At 44.0% G+C, this 23,824-nt stretch overlaps 1 protein-coding gene across 1 annotated transcript in view; it reads left to right on the top strand.

Moving 5' to 3' along the window:
• Nucleotides 1-23,589, top strand: part of EFNB3 (ephrin B3) — a 91,384-nt gene extending 67,795 nt beyond the window's left edge. The window contains exons 2-5 of the mRNA XM_066593828.1: nucleotides 1,849-2,144; nucleotides 12,502-12,594; nucleotides 18,203-18,301; nucleotides 21,120-23,589. Coding sequence (XP_066449925.1) covers nucleotides 1,849-2,144; nucleotides 12,502-12,594; nucleotides 18,203-18,301; nucleotides 21,120-21,508 — 877 coding nt within the window. The 3' untranslated portion in view covers nucleotides 21,509-23,589. The remainder of the gene's footprint in view (nucleotides 1-1,848; nucleotides 2,145-12,501; nucleotides 12,595-18,202; nucleotides 18,302-21,119) is intronic.
• The last annotated feature ends 235 nt before the right edge of the window (nucleotides 23,590-23,824 follow it).

Below are 23,824 nucleotides of genomic sequence, written 5' to 3'. Positions count from 1 at the left end.
AAGCAGACGAGCAGCAAATGGAACAAGACGGGGAAACGATATAAATGGGCGGCCCGATCTGTTAGAATACGGAAACTAACGTTTACTTCCATATTAATTGTGTTCTGCTGTCAAATTCATTAACCCCTTCATGCTCTTGGGCGTCAGTATATATACTTTGTAAAAAAATATCCAGCCTCTAAAAGGAGTTGTTGTACTGCTGCAAAACTATACATATATACTCCTAGGGGAGGGATGTTACTGACAATGAGTATATATATATGCTCCTAGGGGAGGGATGTTACTGACAATGAGTATATATATATGCTCCTAGGGGAGGGATGTTACTGACAATGAGTATATATATATATGCTCCTAGGGGAGGGATGTTACTGACAATGAGTATATATATATATGCTCCTAGGGGAGGGATGTTACTGACAATAAGTATATATATATATACTCCTAGGGGAGGGATGTTACTGACAATGAGTATATATATATATATATGCTCCTAGGGGAGGGATGTTACTGACAATGAGTATATATATATATAATCCTAGGGGAGGGATGTTACTGACAATGAGTATATATATATATATATATATATATATATATATGCTCCTAGGGGAGGGATGTTACTGACAATGAGTATATATATATATATATGCTCCTAGGGAAGGGATGTTACTGACAATGAGTATATATATATATATATATATATATATATACTCCTAGGGGAGGGATGTTACTGACAATGAGTATATATATATATGCACCTAGGGGAGGGATGTTACTGACAATGAGTATATATATATATGCTCCTAGGGGAGGGATGTTACTGACAATGAGTATATATATATATATATATATATATATATATATATATATATATATATATACTCCTAGGGGAGGGATGTTACTGACAATGAGTATATATATATATATATATGCTCCTAGGGGAGGGATGTTACTGACAATGAGTATATATATATATATATATGCTCCTAGGGGAGGGATGTTACTGACAATGAGTATATATATATATATACTCCTAGGGGAGGGATGTTACTGACAATGAGTATATATATATATGCTCCTAGGGGAGGGATGTTACTGACAATGAGTATATATATATATATGCTCCTAGGGGAGAGATGTTACTGACAATGAGTATATATATATATATGCACCTAGGGGAGGGATGTTACTGACAATGAGTGTGTGTGTATGTGTGTATATATATATATAATATATATATATATATATATATACTCCCACCAGGGGGGTGGATGCTACATTGGTTTTTGACAATTGTATTTTCTTTAAAGATATATATATACATTTTTTTAAAGTTGTACAGAAAAAAACCCTGCATAATTTAAAAACGTTTTTCAGTACATTACATAGTACCATTGAGAAACTCGTCCCGCAAAAGAGAGCCCTCAGACAGCGACGTCGATGGAAAAGTAATAGGGTTATGATTTTTTTGAAAATGGGGAGGAGAAACCTAAAATAAAAAAGACTGTGTCCCTATGGGGTTAAAAAAATGGATCCACTAAAAACGGAGAGCAATCGCTGGTGTGAAGGCTGGGGCGCTGTGCCCGTCACCGTTATGGGCACAGTGGGGCCGTTCAGTTGTTTCAGGAGGTACGTAGAAGCCACTCTCAGAACTTCCCATCAGCTAAGTGGGTTGTCCCTGTGTGGGCGGTTGGGTTACCCTCCACGGGGCGGCTACAATGTGACGATCACCCAGCTTCTGTAGTAACAGATAGAACTAGTCGTTATTGTTGAATATGTAGTTGTCATATGTATATATATATATATAGTGGTTGCACAGGCCGTGACCTCTCCTCCTCTCTCTTCCAGGTTTCAGGACGCAGAGGGATACGTCCTATATCCACAGATCGGGGACCGGTTGGACTTGTTGTGTCCTCGCTCGGAGCCTCGAGGTCCCTTTTCGTCATACCCCTATGAATATTATAAGCTTTACTTGGTGGGCACAGAAGAAGAGGTAGTAACGTGTTCAGTCCTGCGGACTCCCAACCTCCTCCTCACCTGTGATCGCCCGGGGCAGGACCTCCGCTTTACCATCAAATTCCAGGAGTACAGCCCCAACCTGTGGGGACATGAGTTCAAGTCCCACCGGGACTACTTCATCATCGGTGAGCACATATGCTGTAGACTGCTGTGAGACCTCCGGCCGCCAGTCTTCCTGCCCCTAATATATCTACAACGGTCTGGGCTTTTTCTGATACTGAGGGGAAAATGTATTATTGACTTTTACCACAATTTTGGCATAAAAAATTGCAAACATAGCGCAGACCACGTAAGCACCATAATCTGCGACTTTTCACTTTTTTATGCTTCTCTCATCACTTCTTTATTTATTTTGGTTAAATATCTTATTTTTATGCTGAGTTATAATTAGTGGAATTTAAGTCCCCATGGAAACACTTCTTGTCCCACAGTCTCCATGGCAACACTTCCTGTCCCAGTGCTCCGGCAGCTATACGCTGTCATAGGGATACGAGACCTTGCAGCAACCAATTGGCTTTCTGCTTTATGACTAGGTAAATCATATATTCCAAAAAACAAAATGAGGTAAAGTCTGGAAAGTCTTTTTGTATCTTAGGCCACACCCCTTTTACATTAAGCCACTCCTTTTCTGTCCTCTCATTGTAATAGTGACCCTTAGTGACCCCCCTCACAATAAAAGTGCCTCTTAATAGTGACCCCCCTCGTAGTAATAGCGCTTCTTACCTCTCGTAATCACAGGTGACATCTTTATTTTTCTTCTCTGAGTCCAGACCACCATGATGACTTCTTTCAGCCACACTCTTCTTATCCTACCGCTACCCACAATAAACCTCTCAGTAACCCCCCATAGTTATAGAGCTGCCAATAGAGCTATAGTTTACCCATTTGTTAGTAGTGTCCCCATTCCTTTATGGTGCCCCTATCTTGTGACCAGACTCTTTCATTGTTCCCCACTGTTTCCCCACTCTTTTACAGTGCGCCCCATTGCCCTACTCCTTTATAGTCCAATAAAGAATGGGGTAACAGAAGTGGACAATTGGGTGACATGATAAAAGCTAGATTGTGATTGGTTCGGTGTCCCTGAGCTGCTAAATCACAGAGGCAGGAAGTGTTATCATGGGGACACAGGCAAAGAAGCTAGTTTCTTCAAAAGAGTATAAGCATGGTTATAATCTTTCAGGGCAACATGCTGCAATCATACTTCTCCTTACCTAGGGTGATTTTCCAACTGGTCAGGAGATCCATTCTCCGTTATACTCTGCACTAGGCATAACCTGGCAAGTCTCATCCATGCGATGGCATCACGGTTCAAAAACATTGACCCAAGAAAATTCACAGTTGTTACAAGTCCAAGGAGCCCACGTCTAGATAGAACTCTGGCCCAAAATTCTTGTATTTCCAAGATTAGGGGAGGGGGGCGCTGTTGCATTGAAGTCATTGGAGATAACTTGCCAAAATAAAAGGTGAAAGCTGGTACTGCAGCTGAAAGTGGTGAACTGCAATAAGATTGGAGATGGAAGCATCCCTTACAAAGAGCAGACCCTCGTTTTAATCAGCGTGACTTTCTATACAACATAAAATATTTTAGGATATGTCAATTTCATAGGAATTGCTGCTACCCCTCTAAGTAAATGAAAAACAGTTCATGACTGATGGTTTACATAACAGGAACTCATATGCTTCTGCTGCCACGGGTTGTTAAAAAGGGTGTCCTCGATTAGAAAAACACGGCTGCTTTTCTCCAAAAACAGTGCCACAGGTAGTGCGTGGTGTCGCACTTCAGCCCTATCATTTTAGTGGAGCTGTAATACCAGACATAACCCATGGACAGGAAGTGGCGCTGCATTTGGAAGACAGCAGCCATGTTTTTCTTATCCTTTCCATCAGTTTATGTCCCAGCTGGGAAGAGGTTCCCGCAAATGGATGTAAATTGGGTTCAGAAGCTGGGACTGACAGCCGACCTCCCGCTACAGCAGTGGGGATCGGTGAGAACACCTATCTCTGCTGTGAACCCCTAAGGCGGGGCTTAAGCCTATTTACGCGTGCATTGGCGCTACGTATTTGCACCATGGCTGTGGCGTTTTTGAACGACTGCGTGGATTGAACTATATTTTTTGCACACACAAAAAATTTTTAAAAAATACGTTCTTATGTACGAACTCATTGAAATCAATCGGTTCTATTCACTGCGTATTGCGCATGCAAATTCTGCACGGATATTCGTGTGAATGAGCCCTTGCTTGCCACAATGATCGCGGAGTGTAAAGGGTTAACCGAGGGAAGCCACTCCCCCTGTGATGTCATCAGCCCGCTCCTGTATAATCAGAGGAAAACCAAATGCCAGAGGAGGACTGTGTCTGCCCTGACCTGTGATCATTACAAGTAGTGGTAATGCATCGCAGTACAGAAGTACTGCAATGTATTATCATAGTGATCACAGCATCGCAGGTTCAAACCCCTAACAGGGACATAAAAAATGTAAGGAAAATAAAAAGCAGTGGTAATCAATAAAATGTAAAACATCATTGAAAATTCTTTTCGCGCACTTTCCCGTTTTGTTTGAAAAAATAACATTTAAAAAAATGAGCCAAAATGCTTTTTTGTCCATTTCACCTGCCAAAAAAAACGCAATAAGGGTGCATTAAGATGACCGTATATCGGCTGGGTTTTCACACCCAGCCGATATACGGCGTCCCTTTCTGCAGGAGGAGGAGGATGGAAGAGCCGGGAGCAGGAACTGAGCTCCCGCCCCCTCTCTGTCTCCTCTCATTGCAAATAGTGCAGAGGGGCAGAGAGGGGGCGGGAGCTCAGTTTCTGCTCCCGACTCTTCCAGCCTCCTCCCCCCCCTGCAGAGAGGGACGCCGTATATCGGCTGGACGTGAATAGCTGGCTGATATACGGTCCTCTGAATACGCCCTTAAAGTGATTTTAAAAAGCCATATGTAGCCCCAAATGGTACCAATAAAAACTTATCACACAATTTAAAAAAAAAAAAAAGTTTTTTAAGTTGTGCAAAAGTGAGGAAACCTAGAAAAAAATACAGCATTTTGGTAATGTTGTTATTTATGCTGCATGATTAATGCTTATAAAAAGAAAAAAAATGATGGCAGAATTGAGGTGTTTTTGATCCCTGCCCTGTAAAAAATAAAATTAAAGTCATACAATAAATTACATGTACTCAAAAATAATAAAACTTCAGCTAACCACGTAAAGAGGAAGCCCTCGTACGGCCGTGTTGGGGAAAAAATAAAACAGTTATGGCTTTTGAAATGTGCAGATAAAAATCCGTCCAAAATCATCGCCCAAAATAGGCCGTGTCCTTAAGGGGTTAAGCCATATTAAACCTTGTCCAGTTTTTTGGGCTACAAGCATCAGATTTATATGACTTGAGATGCCACCAAATTCAGAAGCAAGGAGCCTGGCACTTCGTGAGATGCGCGGTCACCTTCACGCTTGTCTCTATAATTCTTAATCTTTGTTTGGAGACTCCATTAATTTTCTATAGGTATATGTGCATTGGAAATCCATTAACTGCTTTGCACTCCATGACATACGGAATATATCTATCATGTACTTGCTGTTTTATGACAACTTTACATGTCATGTTGGGCTCCGGGGTACGGCCGCTGTACCTGAGAGATCCCAGTCAGGAACCTAGCTATCACACATTGCCACGCTCCTGTCGCAATTTCTGAAATCGAAACTAGCTTTTATCTCAGCGGTTTAAACCCTTAGATCTGGAAGTTAATGCTGACCACAGTATCTATCTGGTTGACAGGAGGGGTCTTCCTCTGTTAGCCCATCAGTTACTTAAGGCCCATTTACACGCAAAGATAATCTTTCAAACGACTGAAAGATTGAAGGATTTTGCGATCTATTTGTGGTCTATTTGCATAAAGTGTTAATGGCGATTAACACTTTATCATCTTGATTTGCATGTAAAAGGGCCTACAGGAGCTGTTTGCAGAGCCCAGTGTGCGATTAATCACACACCCAGCTGTGCACACAGCTGCATTGTTCTTCTCGTAGTTGACAGCAGATTACAGTGTTATCTGCCGGCTCCCATGTGTAGCATCCCATAGGGAGACCCTGGACACCTGACATACGTGGGGAGCTGGGAGGGTATAGTGCTGACGTGTCACGGTGGCATTTACCAGACTCCTTCCTGGAGGGACGCATGCAGCCAAGGCCAGAGTATCGCTGCAGGCCACCTAGGACAGCCCTAGAATAGGGAACGCCCATTAAACAGGATAACAGGGGTTGTAGTTGTCACAGATGACGCCACCGTTCCTATACACACCGGTATGACTCTCGGTGGAGAATAAATGCAGCCACAGTCAGGTTTCAGTACTACGGGTCCCTAGGAACGGTTAGAGCCCGGCAAACTTTACTTGGAAACTTGAAACAACAATTACAAGGCAGTTCACTTATAGACTTCACAGTGCAGGTAAAAAGGCTAGTCTTTAAAACGTAGTAACTCCACATGGGTCTCACAAGCTCAAAGATGCACGTGTATGAACAGTGATTATTTTCTCTTGCAGTACCTCCACCTAGTCTTGCAGACGCATGGGTGTCTGAATTAAAGGGTGTACCTCTATGCGGTGATCTAGCCTCAATACGGCTACGTAGGAAAACTAGACAGTGAAGTAGTACCTCTGCACTGGCCTTGAGAAGAAGTAGTTACTTACAATTGCTCTCTCACTCTTGAAGGGCTCACTCCATTACCATACAGACTCATGCAACACAGTAAATCTCTCCTCTTCTTCCATCTTCACCACAAGGAGGCTAAAGGTGCCTCGATGTGGCTCTGTGTTAGGTGGAACTCAGGTGGCAGACAAGATGGAACTTGCTACTCCAGAAGATGGAACTGCTTTCCCGCTCTCAATCACTCCTATTTATACCTTCTCTCATACCACATGACATGACAGACTTGATGCATTTACACGCAGACTTGGATTTTAATAAAGTTAACCTCTCAAGCGCTGCAGCTGTGCAACACACACACTGGAGATGACCAGACAGCTTTGCACAGTGTATCTACATAGGACAGACATATATGACATTTATGGAGGGGACCAGGATGGTGTACTGGGCCATTACACATGGAGATAACAGCGTTCGGTCTACTGAGAGATACTCTGACTTTCACTAGCTGAACAATGGATTTTAAGTTCACCTTAAAATCATCATTCAAATGAAAAGTTCTCGATGCCCACGTTTCCATGTAACGATTATCGCTCATTTTCAGTCATTCAAACTAATTTTGAGTGATAATAGTTACGTGTAAATGGGCCTTTAGTGACACAATTTCAGTGGGCCAATGGGTTGCTATAGTACCTGAAGACCCAACAATGGCCTCTGGCTCTGCCATTTACAAAGCCTAATAGGTTGGCTATCAGTATAAAACTGACAGGTACTGTATAGTACACTGCAATAAAGAAGTATTGCAATGTATTATACACTGTATTAGCCACTGCATTCTTCCCTCAGACCATATTTACCTCTGCGCTAGAGACTGTCCGGAGCCTACGATGCAGATCGCGCACAATATCGCAGATGGTGGCCTGCTGGGAGCCAGATAGACCCCTTATATTCAACGGGGTCCGTCTGAAGCTACATCCGTTCCTTTGGGTATTTTTGTTGTTTGATTCCTATAACGGAAATCATATCAGAGCTCCAAAGGTGAAGTGAATGTGACCTTATGTACAAAAAACAATAAAAAAGACACATACATGGTATCGCTGCATTAGTAACGACACATACGATAAAACTAGTATATTGTTTATCCCACACGGTAAATGCAGTATTAAAGAAAAATAAAAAACTCTGCTAGAAAAACTAATTTTTTCATCACTAAGTCACTTCAAAAAAAAGGAAGAAAAAATGTGCACCTCAAAAAGGGTATCAGTAAAAAACTACAGCGGCAACCGCAAAATAATAAGCCCTAAAACAGCCCTTATCACAAAACAATAAAACGTCCTGGATCTCTGCAAAAAAAATGGTAAAAAGAAAAGCTTTTATTGTGCAAACGCAGAAAAACATTTTAAAATATTACATTTTGGAATTATAGTAATTGTACTGATGCACAGAATAAAGGTAACGCATTACTTGTGCCGCACCGTCAACGCTGCAATACAATAGTACAAAACAAACAATCCCAAATTGGCAGTTTTTTGGTCAATTCATCTAAAAAAGTGAAATAAAAAAGCAATCAAAAAGCATTATGCACCACAAAATAGTGCCGATAACAATTACACCTCATGGAAACAACATAAGCCGCACAGCAATGTTGACAAGAAAATTTAAACCTTGTGAAAAATTTTATGAAAAATGCTTTTATTGTGCAAAAATAGAAAAACTATTTAAAAAAAAACAACATAAAACTACCAAACAGCAAGTTATCACTTGTTGTGGTTGGAATAACCCCTTGAGGAGTCATGTTATACTCTTCAATTTGGGGATCATTCAGGGTCCCAGTCAATAGATCCTTTCTCTCACTAAGATCTTCCCAATAGATGAACTACTGATTCGCCAATTTTTGTCCCCAGTCCCCCCATCCATTACCTACTGGGCCTATTCCCCAGTCTCTTGCTAGCTACCAATGCAATTCCTTGGAGTCCTGCACAGGTTCTCACCACCTGGTGGCAAAGGTCATGGGTCCAAGAACAACCGTGCCATCTCTGTCTATGAGCCCTACAATGGTAGCAGACTAGGTTATTGAGGACCTGTCCTGAAGATAGGTCATCGATATCCAATTGATCGGGGTCTGCCATCCGGGACCTCTACTTATTCAAGTGAACTACTATACCAGGCACCACCGCTACTAAATGTGGCTGATATGTAGTGAAGAGGCTAAAATGTTTGACCAAGCTTTGCAGCCTCTTAAAACAGCTAATCATTGGAGGTCCCAGGAGGCAAACCCCTACCAATCAGATATTGATGACCCATGCTAAGGATAGGTCATCAGTATCCTAGTCAGAAGAAAAGCCCTCTAAAACAGACTACCAGATTAAAGGACCTGCCCCACTTCCAGCTATTGATGATCTAGATAAGTCATCAATAGCAATTCAGCAGGGGTCCACCACCCGGGACACCAAGGGATTAGATGTTATCCTGAGCTGGTGTCTTTATGTGCTGAGCTGTTTTGCTGCAGGAAGCAGACAGCTCTGTACATTGCGCAGTGGCCTAAGTTGAAGTTGGAGTCCTTTTGAAGCGAAATGAACTCAACCTGCAATACCAATCCAGGCCAGTGTGCAATGTATGGAGCTGTCTGCTTCCTGCAGCAAAACAGCTCAGTGCAGGAAGACACTGACCTGGGGAAACAGCTGATCGCCAAGGGGTCCCAGGTGACAGACCCCGCTGATCTGCTATTGACAACCTATCCTGAGGAAAGGAGCAAGGGCCTATATACCAAAGAGGCAACCCATACAGGCTCCTGTAGTAAGGATGGCCCATATTTGATTGGTCTTGTTCCCATTTTAATGGGTGCGGAGAACCTGCACCGCCATGAGGTTTTCACAGGCATATCAGGTAGTGGAAAATGGCTTGCATCTGGTATGGGCACACCCTTAGGAGTGTTGGGGTGTAAAGCAATACCTGGAAAGGGGCCCAATTTTTATTGTTGGCGACCTCCATCTTCTATGTATTGCCCAGCTTTCCCAGAAACAGATATACCTAATGACCTGCCGAATACAATTTCTAACAGCTTGACTCATTACTCGTCCTTGTCACGTGACGCCATCATCTTCAGATCTGCTATATAATTTTTGGCTTTTTTGTTCTGTATATGATCCAAATCCAAGTGAAGTGACTTTCTTTCTTAGGTTCCATCCTCCCCCTTCCTCTCTCCTTCCCGAAGGTCTTTCTCTTTACCGTTCCTAGAATACGTCCGTGCCGTCACTCTCCTCCCCTCATATCTCCCCTGTCAGCCTCTCCCTCCATACTCTGCTGCGCTTCCCCTCGGGGTACTCTTGTTTGTTGTGCCAGTGAGCGGAAATAACGAGCTCTGACATTTAGGTCAGGAATAGAGTGGGGGGAGATACGGCAAGGAGGCCGGGAGGAACGCGTCTACCTCTGACGCTCGTCATCACCACCAGACTCACTTACCTGTTGCTAATTACTACATGGCTCAGAGGATTGTGGAAGAACACAGGAGGTATACAGGGGGTTCTTAGTAAACTACGTTGCCTGCCTTTTTAATTGTAAAAATCGCAAAAAGACAAATTGGTCATGTGACAATGGGATCCACTGCGACAGTTGCCATTAATTTGCATGGGGTTGCGTACCTTAACTTCCCGCATTTCCAAATATCGCCAGACGTAGTTAAAAAAATTGGTGCTTTCATTTAACAATATGCCACATCTTCCTTTACTATGCTGCTTTGCCAGTGCTCATCCCAGAAGAATGCCCAGGCAATAGTGACCTGGGTAGTATAGTCCTGGGAGATGTCCTGCCTAGGTGACCCCTTGAGTGTTCTTCACCAAGGAGTTGTAAACAGAAGAAGTGCCCGAGGGTAAATCAGTAAGTGGGCCAAATGTTCTCAATTTGCAAAGTGCAAAGCTGTGATCATAGAGCTAATCCCTCAATGGTTCCTCAATTGGGGTACATTGAGAATATTAGCAGAGTCAGGTGATTCGGGAACCCTTACACACATCCTTCTTGCATTTCTGCATAATCATGTCCCTTCATGTGTCCACCTGGACTTCACCACCTGGAAAGTCTGCTCTATGATATGTAAATCATGCCTCTCTAAACTTCTCATCAACTACAGACTATACATCTTTGTATAAACATTGATACTATTTATATCTCCTTTGGACTTTTGGAATGATGCAAGGTTTTGGTACCCTGCATGTTCAGGATTGTAAGGTCTTGGTTTACGAGATTAAATTTCAGTCACATTCTTTTCCAGTGTTAAAGTGCTCAAAGTTCTAATTTGTAGATTCAAGACCAGGAGCTCTGAGTCATGATGTATCCAGAAGCTCCTGGGTCATGGTGGATCCAGAAGCTCCTGAGTCATGGTGGAACCAAGAGCTTCCAAGTCATGGTGAAACCAGAAACGTCCAAGTCACGGTAAAACCATGAGCTTCTGAGCCATGGTGAAGCCAAGAATTCCTGAGTCATGATGGATCCAGAAGCTCCTGAGTCATGATGAAGCCAAGAGCTTCCCTGTCATACCAGTAATGGTGGAAACATGGGCTCTTGAATTAAGGCAGAATTAGGAACTCCCAGGACATGATGGAACTAAAAGCTTCCAAGTCATGATGAAACCATTCTCTTCAGAGCCATAGTGAAACAAGGAGCTCTGAGTCATGATGTAAGCAGGAGCACCCGAGTCGTGATCGAACTAAGAGGATCCATGTCATGGTGGAACCAGGAGTTGCCAAGCCATAATGGAACAAGTTGCTTTTTGAGTCATGGTGGAACCAAGAGTTTACATGTCATGGTGAAACGTGGAGCTCCTAAGTCAAGGTAGAACAAGGAGCTCTAAAGTCATATTAGAACCAGGAAATCTTAAATCATGGTGGACTCAAGAGGTTCCATGTCATGGCAGAACCTGGAGCTCCTGATCCATAGTTGATCTATGAACTTCCAAGTAATGATGGAACCACTAGTTCTTGAGTCATGGTGGAACCGGGAGTTGTTCCTGAGTCGTGATTAAGCCAGGAATTAGCAAGGCACAGTGGGGCATGCGACATTAATGAAGTTATCTTGCTGTATCTGATTATGGCCTTCATGGCTTTTTTATAACGTTTTTATCAAGCTCCAAAGAGGGAATTAAACCCAGTAACATAGGTCAGTGATGGAATGGACACAGTACTGCAGACATAATTCTAGAAAATTCCTGCGCACCACCGAGACACTGGCAAGTATTCCTCAATGTCACACTACATCCGCCAGTCCATGACCACCCTCTACTATTTGCTATAGAATGTAGTTCTTTCCTGTACTGCTCACTACTCAGCAAGCAATGCTCTCCTGATTATCCAGTCCTTGCCCTATACAGATAGTGGAACCCATCTGTGTTGTCTGCATTCTCCCTTCCCCTCTCTCATCATATCTATGTCCCCCCGCTCTCCCACCCTCCGCCTTTTCTAACCCTGTCCCCCACAGGCATGTCATTCTACACCCTCCGTCTCGCCAGCCCCCCCATTCCTCAGGCCTCTGATTGGCTGCGGTCTCTCTCTTCCGTGACAAGGGACTGTGGGGGACATGATTTAATAAAACAGGACCCAAGATGGCTGTCAGAGCTCGTTAACAAGTGAGCTCGTTTAGCCTACAATGCTTTCTAACAAAGGCTGCTACTCCATTGAGTCAAGTGCAGAGATGTACACGCGTGACCTTAAACGGGAACGTGTTCTGTGCTGTGATTTATAATAATACTGAGTGTCTATGTACAATGATAATAAATTATAATATCAAAGACATGACCTATTTTCATCCACTCTACATTTCGTAAACACTGTGAACATCTCGTTTCAGCCACCTCGGATGGTACCCTGGAGGGGTTGGAGAATCTCAGCGGTGGTGTGTGTCAGACCAAAGGCATGAAGGTCACTTTAAAGGTTGGACAGAGTAAGTAGCTCATCACAACAGCTGCTATGTCTAGCCCCAAGTAAAGCTCAATGAATTATTGGGGGCAGAAAAGTGACCCGAGGTGATGCTAGTGTAACGACAAATGGGAGAGAGCTTGTGCCTTGAGGTAATACTAAGAGAAAGGACTTGAGAGAAGTCGAAACTGTGTCCAACGGAAGGAGTCGATGATGACTGAGATATGACCTAAAAGAAAATGTTGAAGGCATGGCTAGGAGAAAGGTCATAGTAATTGGAGATGATAAAGATGTGTCCAAGTGAAGGAATCAATGACCAGAGGCTCGGTAAGACAGAGGGGACGGGAGCAATTAATTGAAGAATGGCTGAAAGGGAGTAGTAACTGGAGATGATGGAGGTATGATAGAGAGGAAAGGAGCAGTGACTGGAGATGATAAATATGAGTTCAAGGGAAGGAGTCAATGAACAGCGATGAGGGAGGTAAGAAAAAAGTAAACACCAGCTGCTGGAGATGATGGTGGTACAGTATGACGCCGATGACACTAGTGATGGAGAAGGAGGTATAATGAATATTAAATCAGTGTCAGAAAAAATATGATACGGATGAGGCCAGAGATTGTAGAGGTATGATGAGGATGAGGCCAGTGGCTGGAGATGACAGAGGCATGATAAGGATGAGACCAGTAATGTTGATAATGGAGGTATGATGAGGATGGGACCAGCTGTGGGAGAAAGTAGATGTATGATGAGGATGAGGTCAGTGGTTGGAGATGTTGGAGGTGTGGTGAGAATGATCCAGTGACTGGAGATGATGGAGGTATGATGAGGATGAGGCTGGAGGTTGAAGATGATGGAGGAATAATGAGGATGAGACCAATGTCTGGAGATTATGGTAGTATGTTGAAAATTAGACTGGTGTTAGGAGCTGGTGGAAAAATGATGAGGATGAGGCTAAAATTTGGAGATGATGGAGGTATAACAAGGATGAGGTCAGTGGCTGAAGATGATGGAAGAATGACAAAGGTATAATGAAACTAATGGCTGGAGATGATATAGGCATCATGAAGAGAAGATCAGTGTCTGGAGATGTTGGAGGTATGATAAGAATGATACCATTGGCTGGAGATGGTGGAGGTTTGATGAGATGACTGGCTACAAATGATGCAAGTGTGACAAGGAGTACACCAGTAACCAAAGATGATGTTGGTATAATAAAATCAGTGGGTGGAGATGAGGAAGGTATGATGAGGATGAGACAAGTCACTGGAGGTGGTGAGGATGAGACAAGTGACTGGAGATGATGAGGATAGACAAGTGACTGGAGACTGTGTAGAAATGATGAGGATGAGACAAGTGACTGGAGATGATGAGGATGACACAAGTGACTGGAGATGAAGAGGATGAGACACGTGATTGGAGATTATGAGGATGAGACAATTGACTGGAGATGATGAGGATGAGACAAGTGACTGGAGATGATGAGGATGAAACAAGTGACTGGAGATTGTGTAGAAATGATGAGGATGAGACAAGTCACTGGAGATGGTGGAGATATGACTAAGAGGGCAGAAACATTGACTGTAGTATCACTCAGAGGAACAAAAAGTGGCAGGAGATGATGGAGCTATGAGTGGGAGGAAGAGAGAACTGGCAGGATGATCATGGAGAAATCACTTAAATAAAGGGAAGAAAGACTGAATGATATAGATATGTTTGTCAGGAAGTGAGTTGTGACTGGACATGGTGGAGTTCTTACTAAGCAGATGGGAGAAAAACTGGGGATGATGAAGGAGTGACCAGGATGAAGGCAGCACTAACTGGAGATGATAGAATTATCACTGATAGAAACAAGCAATGACTGGATATGATGCAAGTATGACCAGTTGGAAGAGGTAACCAGCTGAACGTGATGGTGGGAGAATTGAGCTAGTAGTGGGATAAGGCTAAAAACGCACTTACAAGATGGTGGGGGTATGACTGTGGTGATTGCGAGGAAATGATGAGTAGCTGGAGATGATGGAGCTAAAATAAGGATGAGGCCAGTGGTGGAAGATAATGGAAGTATAAAGATGATGGTGCCAGTTGTTGGAAATGACAAAGATCTAATGAGGATGAGGCCAGTGGCTTGAAATGATGGAGGTGTGATGAGAATAAGACCAGTGATGGAGATGATGGAATTATGATGAGGATTACACCAGTGGCTGGAGATGATGGAAGTGAAGAAAGAATGAGGTCAGTGATGGAGGCATAATAAGGATGAGGCCAGTGACTGCAGATAATGGAGGTAGGATGAGCATGAGACATGTGGCAGAAGATTTGGGAAGTATAATGATGATGGAACCAGTGACTGGAGATACTGGAAGTATGATGAGGATTTAACCAGTGATGAAGATAATGAAGGTATGATGATGAGGATTATGCCAGTGGTTGGAGATGATGGTACTCTGAAAAGAATGAGATCAGTGACTGGAGATGATGAAGTTATGATGAGATCATTGACTAGAGATAATGAAGGTTTGATGAGGATGAGAGCAGTTTGTGTAGAGGTTAGAGGTATGACAAGGAAAAAGATATGAGGTATGATGAGAATAAAGCCAGTGAATGGAGATGATGGTGGTACGATGAGGACAAGGCTAGTGGTTGGAGATAACAAGGTAGAATGAAGACGGGTCCAGTGGCTGGTGATGATGGAGTTGATGGAGGGATGGTGAGGATGGGACCAATGGTTGGAGATGATGACAGTATGATGAGGATGTAACCAGTGATGGAGATGATGAAGCTAGCAACTGGAAATGATGGAGGTTTGATGACAATGAGACCAGTAGCTGGAGATGATTGAACTATGATAAAGATGTTACCAGGGGCTGCAGATGATGGAGATATAATGAGAATGACCAGTGATCGGAGATGATGGAGGTATGATGAGAATGGCCAGTGATTGGAGATGATGGAGGTATGATGAGAATGACCAGTGATTAGAGATGATGGAGGTATGATGAGAATGACCAGTGATTAGAGATGATGCAGGTATGATGAGAATGACCAGTGATTGGAGGTGATGGAGATATAATGAGAATGACCAGTGATCGGAGATGATGGAGGTATGATGAGAATGACCAGGGATTAGAGATGATGAAGGTATGATGAGAATGACCGGTGATTGGAGGTGATGAAGGTATGATGAGAATGACCAGTGATTAAAGATGATGGAGGTATGATGAGAATGACCAGTGATTGGAGATGATAGAGGTATGATGAGAATGACCAGTGATTGGAGGTGATGAAGGTATGATGAGAATGACCAGTGATCGGAGATGATGGAGGTATGATGAGAATGACCAGTGATTAGAGATGATGGAGGTATGATGAGAATGACCAGTGATTAGAGATGATAAAGGTATGATGAGAATGACCAGTGATCGGAGATGATGGAGGTATGATGAGAATGACCAGTGATTGGAGGTGATGAAGGAATGATGAGAATGACCAGTGATTAGAGATGATGGAGGTATAAGGGGAATGACCAGTGATTGGAGATGATGGAGGTATGATGAGAATGACCAGGGATTAGAGATGATAAAGGTATGATGAGAATGACCAGTGATTGGAGGTGATGAAGGTATGATGAGAATGACCAGTGATTAAAGATGATGGAGGTATGATGAGAATGACCAGTGATTAGAGATGATGGAGGTATGATGAGAATGACCAGTGATTGGAGGTGATGAAGGTATGATGAGAATGACCAGTGATCAGAGATGATGGAGGTATAAGGGGAATGACCAGTGATTAGAGATGATAAAGGTATGATGAGAATGACCAGTGATTGGAGGTGATGAAGGTATGATGAGAATGACCAGTGATCAGAGATGATGGAGGTATAAGGGGAATGACCAGTGATCAGAGATGATGGAGGTATAAGGGGAATGACCAGTGATTAGAGATGATGCAGGTATGATGAGAATGACCAGTGATTGGAGGTGATGGAGATATAATGAGAATGACCAGTGATTGGAGATGATGGAGGTATAAGGGGAATGACCAGTGATTGGAGATGATGGAGGTATGATGAGAATGACCAGTGATTAGAGATGATAAAGGTATGATGAGAATGACCAGTGATCAGAGATGATGGAGGTATGATGAAAATGACCAGTGATTAGAGATGATAAAGGTATGATGAGAATGGCCAGTGATCGGAGATGATGGAGGTATGATGAGAATGACCAGTGATTGGAGATGATGAAGGTATGATGAGAATGACCAGTGATCAGAGATGATGGAGGTATAAGGGGAATGACCAGTGATTAGAGATGATGCAGGTATGATGAGAATGACCAGTGATTGGAGGTGATGGAGATATAATGAGAATGACCAGTGATTGGAGATGATGGAGGTATAAGGGGAATGACCAGTGATTGGAGATGATGGAGGTATGATGAGAATGACCAGGGATTAGAGATGATAAAGGTATGATGAGAATGATCAGTGATTAGAGATGATAAAGGTATGATGAGAATGACCAGTGATCAGAGATGATGGAGGTATGATGAAAATGACCAGTGATTAGAGATGATAAAGGTATGATGAGAATGGCCAGTGATCGGAGATGATGGAGGTATGATGAGAATGACCAGTGATTGGAGATGATGGAGGTATGATGAGAATGACCAGGGATTAGAGATGATAAAGGTATGATGAGAATGACCGGTGATTGGAGGTGATGAAGGTATGATGAGAATGACCAGTGATTAAAGATGATGGAGGTATGATGAGAATGACCAGTGATTGGAGATGATGGAGGTATGATGAGAATGACCAGTGATTGGAGGTGATGAAGGTATGATGAGAATGACCAGTGATCAGAGATGATGGAGGTATGATGAGAATGACCAGTGATTAGAGATGATAAAGGTATGATGAGAATGGCCAGTGATCGGAGATGATGGAGGTATGATGAGAATGACCAGTGATTGGAGGTGATGAAGGTATGATGAGAATGACCAGTGATTAGAGATGATGGAGGTATAAGGGGAATGACCAGTGATTGGAGATGATGGAGGTATGATGAGAATGACCAGTGATTGGAGATGATGGAGGTATGATGAGATTGACCAGTGATTGGAGATGATGGAGGTATGATGAGAATGACCAGTGATTGGAGATGATAAAGGTTTGATTAGGATGAGATCCCTGACTGGAGATGATGGTAGTAGTAGTAGTGTGAGCAGTGTGGAAGGATGGGTAAGTATGATGGAATTGAATGAACAAGTAGAGAAGTTGTTCTCACAGAGTAGAGGGGTTGGCCTAAGTGGAGACTTTGGAGGCTTCTGGATTTACCGGTTGGGTATCTTTGTTACGCTGCGGACACTCAAATGGAGGTTGAGGAACCTCATGACTATCTGGAGAGGATGAAAGGTATCAGCTGGAGTCCTTGACTTAATTGGATATCCCCTCCTATTCATATGCATAGTGATGGCATTTACATATACTTGTCTCTACCTAAAACGTAATTTACATTGGAATCATAGCCTCTTTCCAGCATTCAGCCAGCTCTTAAAGTGATACACACCCATAAAACCCCCACAAATTCATTAGCTAATTATGTGTCCTCATCCTTCTGTTCCTCAAGGTCCTGATGGAGTGAACCATCCGCGTAGACCTTCAGGGAGGGATAAAGATTCAGGATTCCTGCCATCAGTACCAAACCCGGACTCCCCGAACTTTGCAGGTGCGTTTCAGATATAGAGAAGTCTTATGTAATGAAGATCTGCTACTTTCTAGCAACTGCATGTTTGAGACAGAGGTCCTTTCTGTTATACCCCCCGACACACTTCACCCCAGACCATCCTGCTCATTGCCACCCCATTCGTCTGCCCTACAGCTCATGTACGGGCACGCTGTGAAGGTTCTTGGCATGGTAGCTGAAGTGAAGGGTTAACAGGCTCTATAAAACTGAAGGGAACACTGCGGTGGGGCGAGAGGGCTGCACAGTGGGTTCTGCGCACAGGACAGGGAACCACTGAGCTGTCAGTTTGAAAGATATTCTTTAATAAAGCCGGCAATTTGGACAGAAGGAAGACAGTGGGGCTGAAAGAGAGGAGATGAGACGCTTATTATGTCTGGAACCTCTAGGAGACCGCAGCCCCACCGCCCGTCCTCGCCTCACCACCCCTGGCGTTCGTCTGATTTAATGCGTTCCGCCAGTTAAAGTGCAGATTCGATCTTTTTAATTAGACTTAATTAAAGCACTTTATTTAATTCCAAGTGATACTGCCTAAGGCAAAACAGGGCGAGGAGGGCATATAATAGAGACCACCGTACTGTGTATAAGACTGCATGAAGAGGGTGATGCCTATAATATCACCCAGCAGGGGGAGGAGCAGACTCATAGCCCACTTCTGTATATATCACCCTGCAGGAGGAGGGGCAGACTCATAGCTCCCTTCTGTATATATCACCCTGTAGGAGGAGGAGCAGACTCATAGCCCCCTTCTGTATATATCACCCTGCAGGAGGAGCAGACTCATAGCCCCCTTCTGTATATATCGCCCTGCAGGAGGGGCAGACTCATAGCCCCCTTCTGTATATATCGCCCTGCAGGAGGAGGAGCAGACTCATAGCCCCCTTCTGTATATATCACCCTGCAGGGGGAGGAGCAGACTCATAGCCCCCTTCTGTATATATCACCCTGCAGGGGGAGGGGCAGACTCATAGCCCCCTTCTGTATATATCACCCTGCAGGAGGAGGAGCAGACTCATAGCTCCCTTCTGTATATATCACCCTGCAGGAGGAGCAGACTCATAGCTCCCTTCTGTATATATCACCCTGCAGGAGGAGGAGCAGACTCATAGCCCCCTTCTGTATATATCACCCTAAAGGAAGAGGAGCAGATTCATAGCTCCCTTCTGTATATATCACCCTGTAGGAGGAGGATCAGACTCATAGCCCCCTTCTGTATATATCACCCTGTAGGAGGAGGATCAGACTCATAGCCCCCTTCTGTATATATCACCCTGCAGGAGAAGGAGCAGACTCATAGCTCCCTTCTGTATATATATCACCCTGCAGGAGGAGGAGCAGACTCATAGCTCCCTTCTGTATATATCACCCTACAGGAGGAGGAGCAGACTCATAGCCCCCTTCTGTATATATCACCCTGCATGAGGAGGAGCAGACTCATAGCTCCCTTCTGTATATATCACCCTGCAGGAGGAGGAGCAGACTCATAGCCCCCTTCTGTATATATCACCCTGCAGGAGGAGGAGCAGACTCATAGCTCCCTTCTGTATATATCACCCTGCAGGAGGAGGAGCAGACTCATAGCCCCCTTCTGTATATATCACCCTGCAGGGGGAGGAGCAGACTCATAGCTCCCTTCTGTATATATCACCCTGCAGCAGGAGGAGCAGACTCATAGCTCCCTTCTGTATATGTCACCCTGCAGGAGGAGGAGCAGACTCATAGCCCCCTTCTGTATATATCACCCTGCAGGAGGAGGAGCAGACCCATAGCCCCCTTCTGTATATATAACCTGCAGGAGGGGCAGATTCATAGCTCCCTTCTCTATATATATATCACCCTGCAGGAGGAGGGGCAGACTCATAGCTCCCTTCTGTATATGTCACCCTGCAGGAGGAGGAGCAGACTCATAGCCCCCTTCTGTATATATCACCCTGCAGGAGGGGCAGATTCATAGCTCCCTTCTCTATATATATATCACCCTGCAGGAGGAGGAGCAGACACATAGCTCCCTTCTGTATATATCACCCTGCAGGAGGAGGAGCAGACTCATAGCCCCCTTCTGTATATATCACCCTGCAGGAGGAGGAGCAGACTCATAGCTCCCTTCTGTATATATCACCCTGCAGGAGGAGGAGCAGACTCATAGCCCCCTTCTGTATATATCACCCTGCAGGAGGAGGGGCAGACTCATAGCTCCCTTCTGTATATATCACCCTGCAGGAGGAGGGGCAGACTCATAGCCCCCTTCTGTATATATCACCCTGCAGGGGGAGGAGCAGACTCATAGCTCCCTTCTGTATATATCACCCTGCAGGAGGAGGAGCAGACTCATAGCCCCCTTCTGTATATATCACCCTGCAGGAGGAGGGGCAGACTCATAGCCCCCTTCTGTATATATCACCCTGCAGGTGGAGCAGACTCATAGATCCCTTCTGTATATATCACCCTGCAGGAGGAGGAGTAGACTCATAGCCCCCTTCTGTATATATCACCCTGCAGGAGGGGCAGAATCATAGCCCCTTCTGTATACATCACCCTGCAGGAGGAGGAGCAGACTCATAGCCCCCTTCTGTATATATCACCCTGCAGGAGGAGGAGCAGACTCATAGCTCCCTTCTGTATATATCACCCTGCAGGAGGAGGGGCAGACTCATAGCTCCCTTCTCTATATATATATCACCCTGCAGGAGGGGCAGACTCATAGCCCCCTTCTGTATATATCACCTTGTGGAAGGGCAAACAGATCTATAGTTCGCTTCAGTCCATATCAGTATTTTTTACTCTGTCCCTTCCTCTCTTTCAGGAGACACATCCGGCAATGCGACAAAGACTGGAGAAAATGGTCCACTTCCAAACTCCCACGTGCCACTTGTGGCGGGCGCAGCTGGTGGAGCATTTCTCTTGCTCCTTGTCTTCGGAGTGGTAGGATGGGCGTGCCACAAACGTCGCCAAGCCAAGCACAGCGATACGAGACATCCTCCCCTGTCGTTGGGGTCCATAACGTCTCCAAAGAGAGGAGGGGGTAACAACAACGGTCACGAGCCCAGTGACATCATCATGCCTCTGCGGCCTTCAGAAGGAGGTGCATTCTGCCCTCACTATGAAAAGGTCAGCGGAGACTATGGACACCCCGTCTATATCGTACAGGACATGGCGAGCCAGAGTCCGGCCAATATCTATTACAAAGTATGAGAAAGCCGTCCGCTTTGGCTTCTTACCCTTATAGTTTCTGTTTCTTTTATGTTCCATATGGAGGGTGGGGGCTTATTGTAGGATATTTAAAGGATGGGGTGCAGGACATTACGAAAGAGAAGTCTCTATTGCCAAGCCCCACTTGTGTGTGCCCCTGCCATCTCGATGCTGTACCCATACTCCCCATGACGCCAGTTGAAACCCGGGGGGGTGCAGTGCGAATAGATCCGAGGTATAAAGGGATGTTTGCCTGACCAGCTGAAAGCCTCGCTTCACCAAAGGCCTGAAACAATCGATTCGTTTACTGGCTTGGGTGCTCCGGGGACGCCAACCACGAGTGCCACATCAGCCATTCTGAAGATGTATTGAATTGTACTTCGACGCCTCGGAGGCACTTTGTATAACAGAGACGAGGACAACAAGCGCTCGCTGCCGCCAAACAAAATGGCAGCCGTTCTCTGTTATTGGATTTTTAATTCGTTTTTTTTTTGTGTTTTTGTAATTTTTCAACCCAAAGCCTTAAATAATCGCCTTTACCATCCCCTTCCTCCCTTCCTTCCGATGTGTGCTCAAAAGTTAATTCGCCTTCTTTGAAATACGACTTCGCCCGAAGATTTACACCCAACGCAGCCGCCAACGTCTGATTTCTTTTTTGATTTTTTTTTTGTATACTCTCCCTGGTGCCTTTCGAATCTAGGCAAAGGAATGACCCCCGATTTGTTTTTGTACCGCCGTTGTGTACGTCTTAGGTCACGGAAACGCGCCACGAGTCCTTTCTGTCTACTGTTTTGCTGTGCGTGAAATTCCAGGTTTAAAAGAGAGGGGAGAGTGAGGGGAAAAAAAAAACACACCATCCGTGGCTCCAACTGTGCCCGCGCGTTGCGACATGTTGAAATATAGCACCTCAACTGGGGGCGCAGGAGCGAAATATAGGAAAGGGGGGGGAGAAAACCAAGCGTAATTAAGCTAGGCCCTGTATCCATGGTGATGGATTGGGACTATTCGCTCTTCAGTGTCTCGCCCCCCCTCTCCTTCCCCGTGTCTGCTTCTCTCCGCTATGGCATTAAAGTGTCGGTCGCCAGGGAGACAGGGAACCGAAATGAACGATAAAAAAAGAGGGAGATGTAGTTTTTACGGCTCAGCATTTAGAAAGATATTTGAAGATGTCAGCTTCGCGAGTAAATACTCTTGATAAAAGACGGGTCCGGCAGGGCGGGGGGTCCATTTTTAGACTTGACGACGGTCTCCTACCCAGTCCCCCAAATGAAATCATAGCCTGTGAAAATTAAGCAGACTTCATCTCCCACGCCAACCTGAGAACCGTACACTATTGTTAAAGATGTATTAAAAAAAAATGTGACATGGGCCAAAGAAAGCCCCTTTTGTTCGGGATCGTATGTACGGTTTTGATAGGAAGCGACAGGTTGGGTTATTACTGCGCAGTTTGCGTTACCAGGGATAAGACGTCACGGGCCCGACTTGAAATCCCATTAAACAATATATGGGAAAGAGAAGGGGTTTCATGTAGCCTAAGCCCTTTCTACACAGGGCATAACCTCTAGTGCCAGTTACCGCCAACAGATTTTTTATATATCATTGTTGTACCTCATCCTACGTCTTCGTGTTTTACGTCCTTTTTTTTAAAATGAAAAAAAATCTTTTTTTTTTTTGGTTATTTTATATATTTCTAATATAAAAAAAAAACAAAAAGGGAAAAATAAAGAAACCAGCAAACAACGGTGAAGTCTTGAAGCTTCTATAAAAAAATGACATCCCGGCAGCCATTAGTGTTGTCTGAAATCGGGTGAAATTTTTTTCATATTTCGCCTTCGTAAAGATGTCATCAAGAAAGTTCCTACGGCTGTATTATATTATCCTCCATTGTCTCCTAATGACGGGGCTACATTTAATGAAAGCAACAAAAATGGAAGGGAAGTTTTGATTTTTTTTTTTCTGGGATTCAAATCTAGCCAAAAATGTTTTTTTTTTCTAATTGTAATTTTTTAGTTTTTCAATTTTTTTAATTAAATTATTTTTTTTTTTCAGTTACTTTTTTTTTTTTCATCCTTTTATCACGGGGCACAGACTTAAAATGTAAAATATATTTTATGTAATGTGTTAGATAAAATATATTTTAGTATTTTTTTTGGTGGAGGGGGACAACAAAAATGGGGGTGGGGTTATTTTTTATTGTTAACCGATTGGCCATGGTTCAATGTGAAATATATTTTATGTGATATTTTATATAAAATATATGCTGGGATTTTAGTCGCTCTACGCCTTTTTTGGGGAGGGGGATAAAACATGTATATATTT

The sequence above is a fragment of the Eleutherodactylus coqui genome, chromosome 2 (genome assembly GCF_035609145.1).
Source record: "Eleutherodactylus coqui strain aEleCoq1 chromosome 2, aEleCoq1.hap1, whole genome shotgun sequence".
Taxonomy (NCBI): domain Eukaryota; kingdom Metazoa; phylum Chordata; class Amphibia; order Anura; family Eleutherodactylidae; genus Eleutherodactylus; species Eleutherodactylus coqui.
The sequence above is the reverse complement of the archived record's forward strand: the minus strand, read 5'-3'. Positions and strand labels throughout refer to the sequence as shown.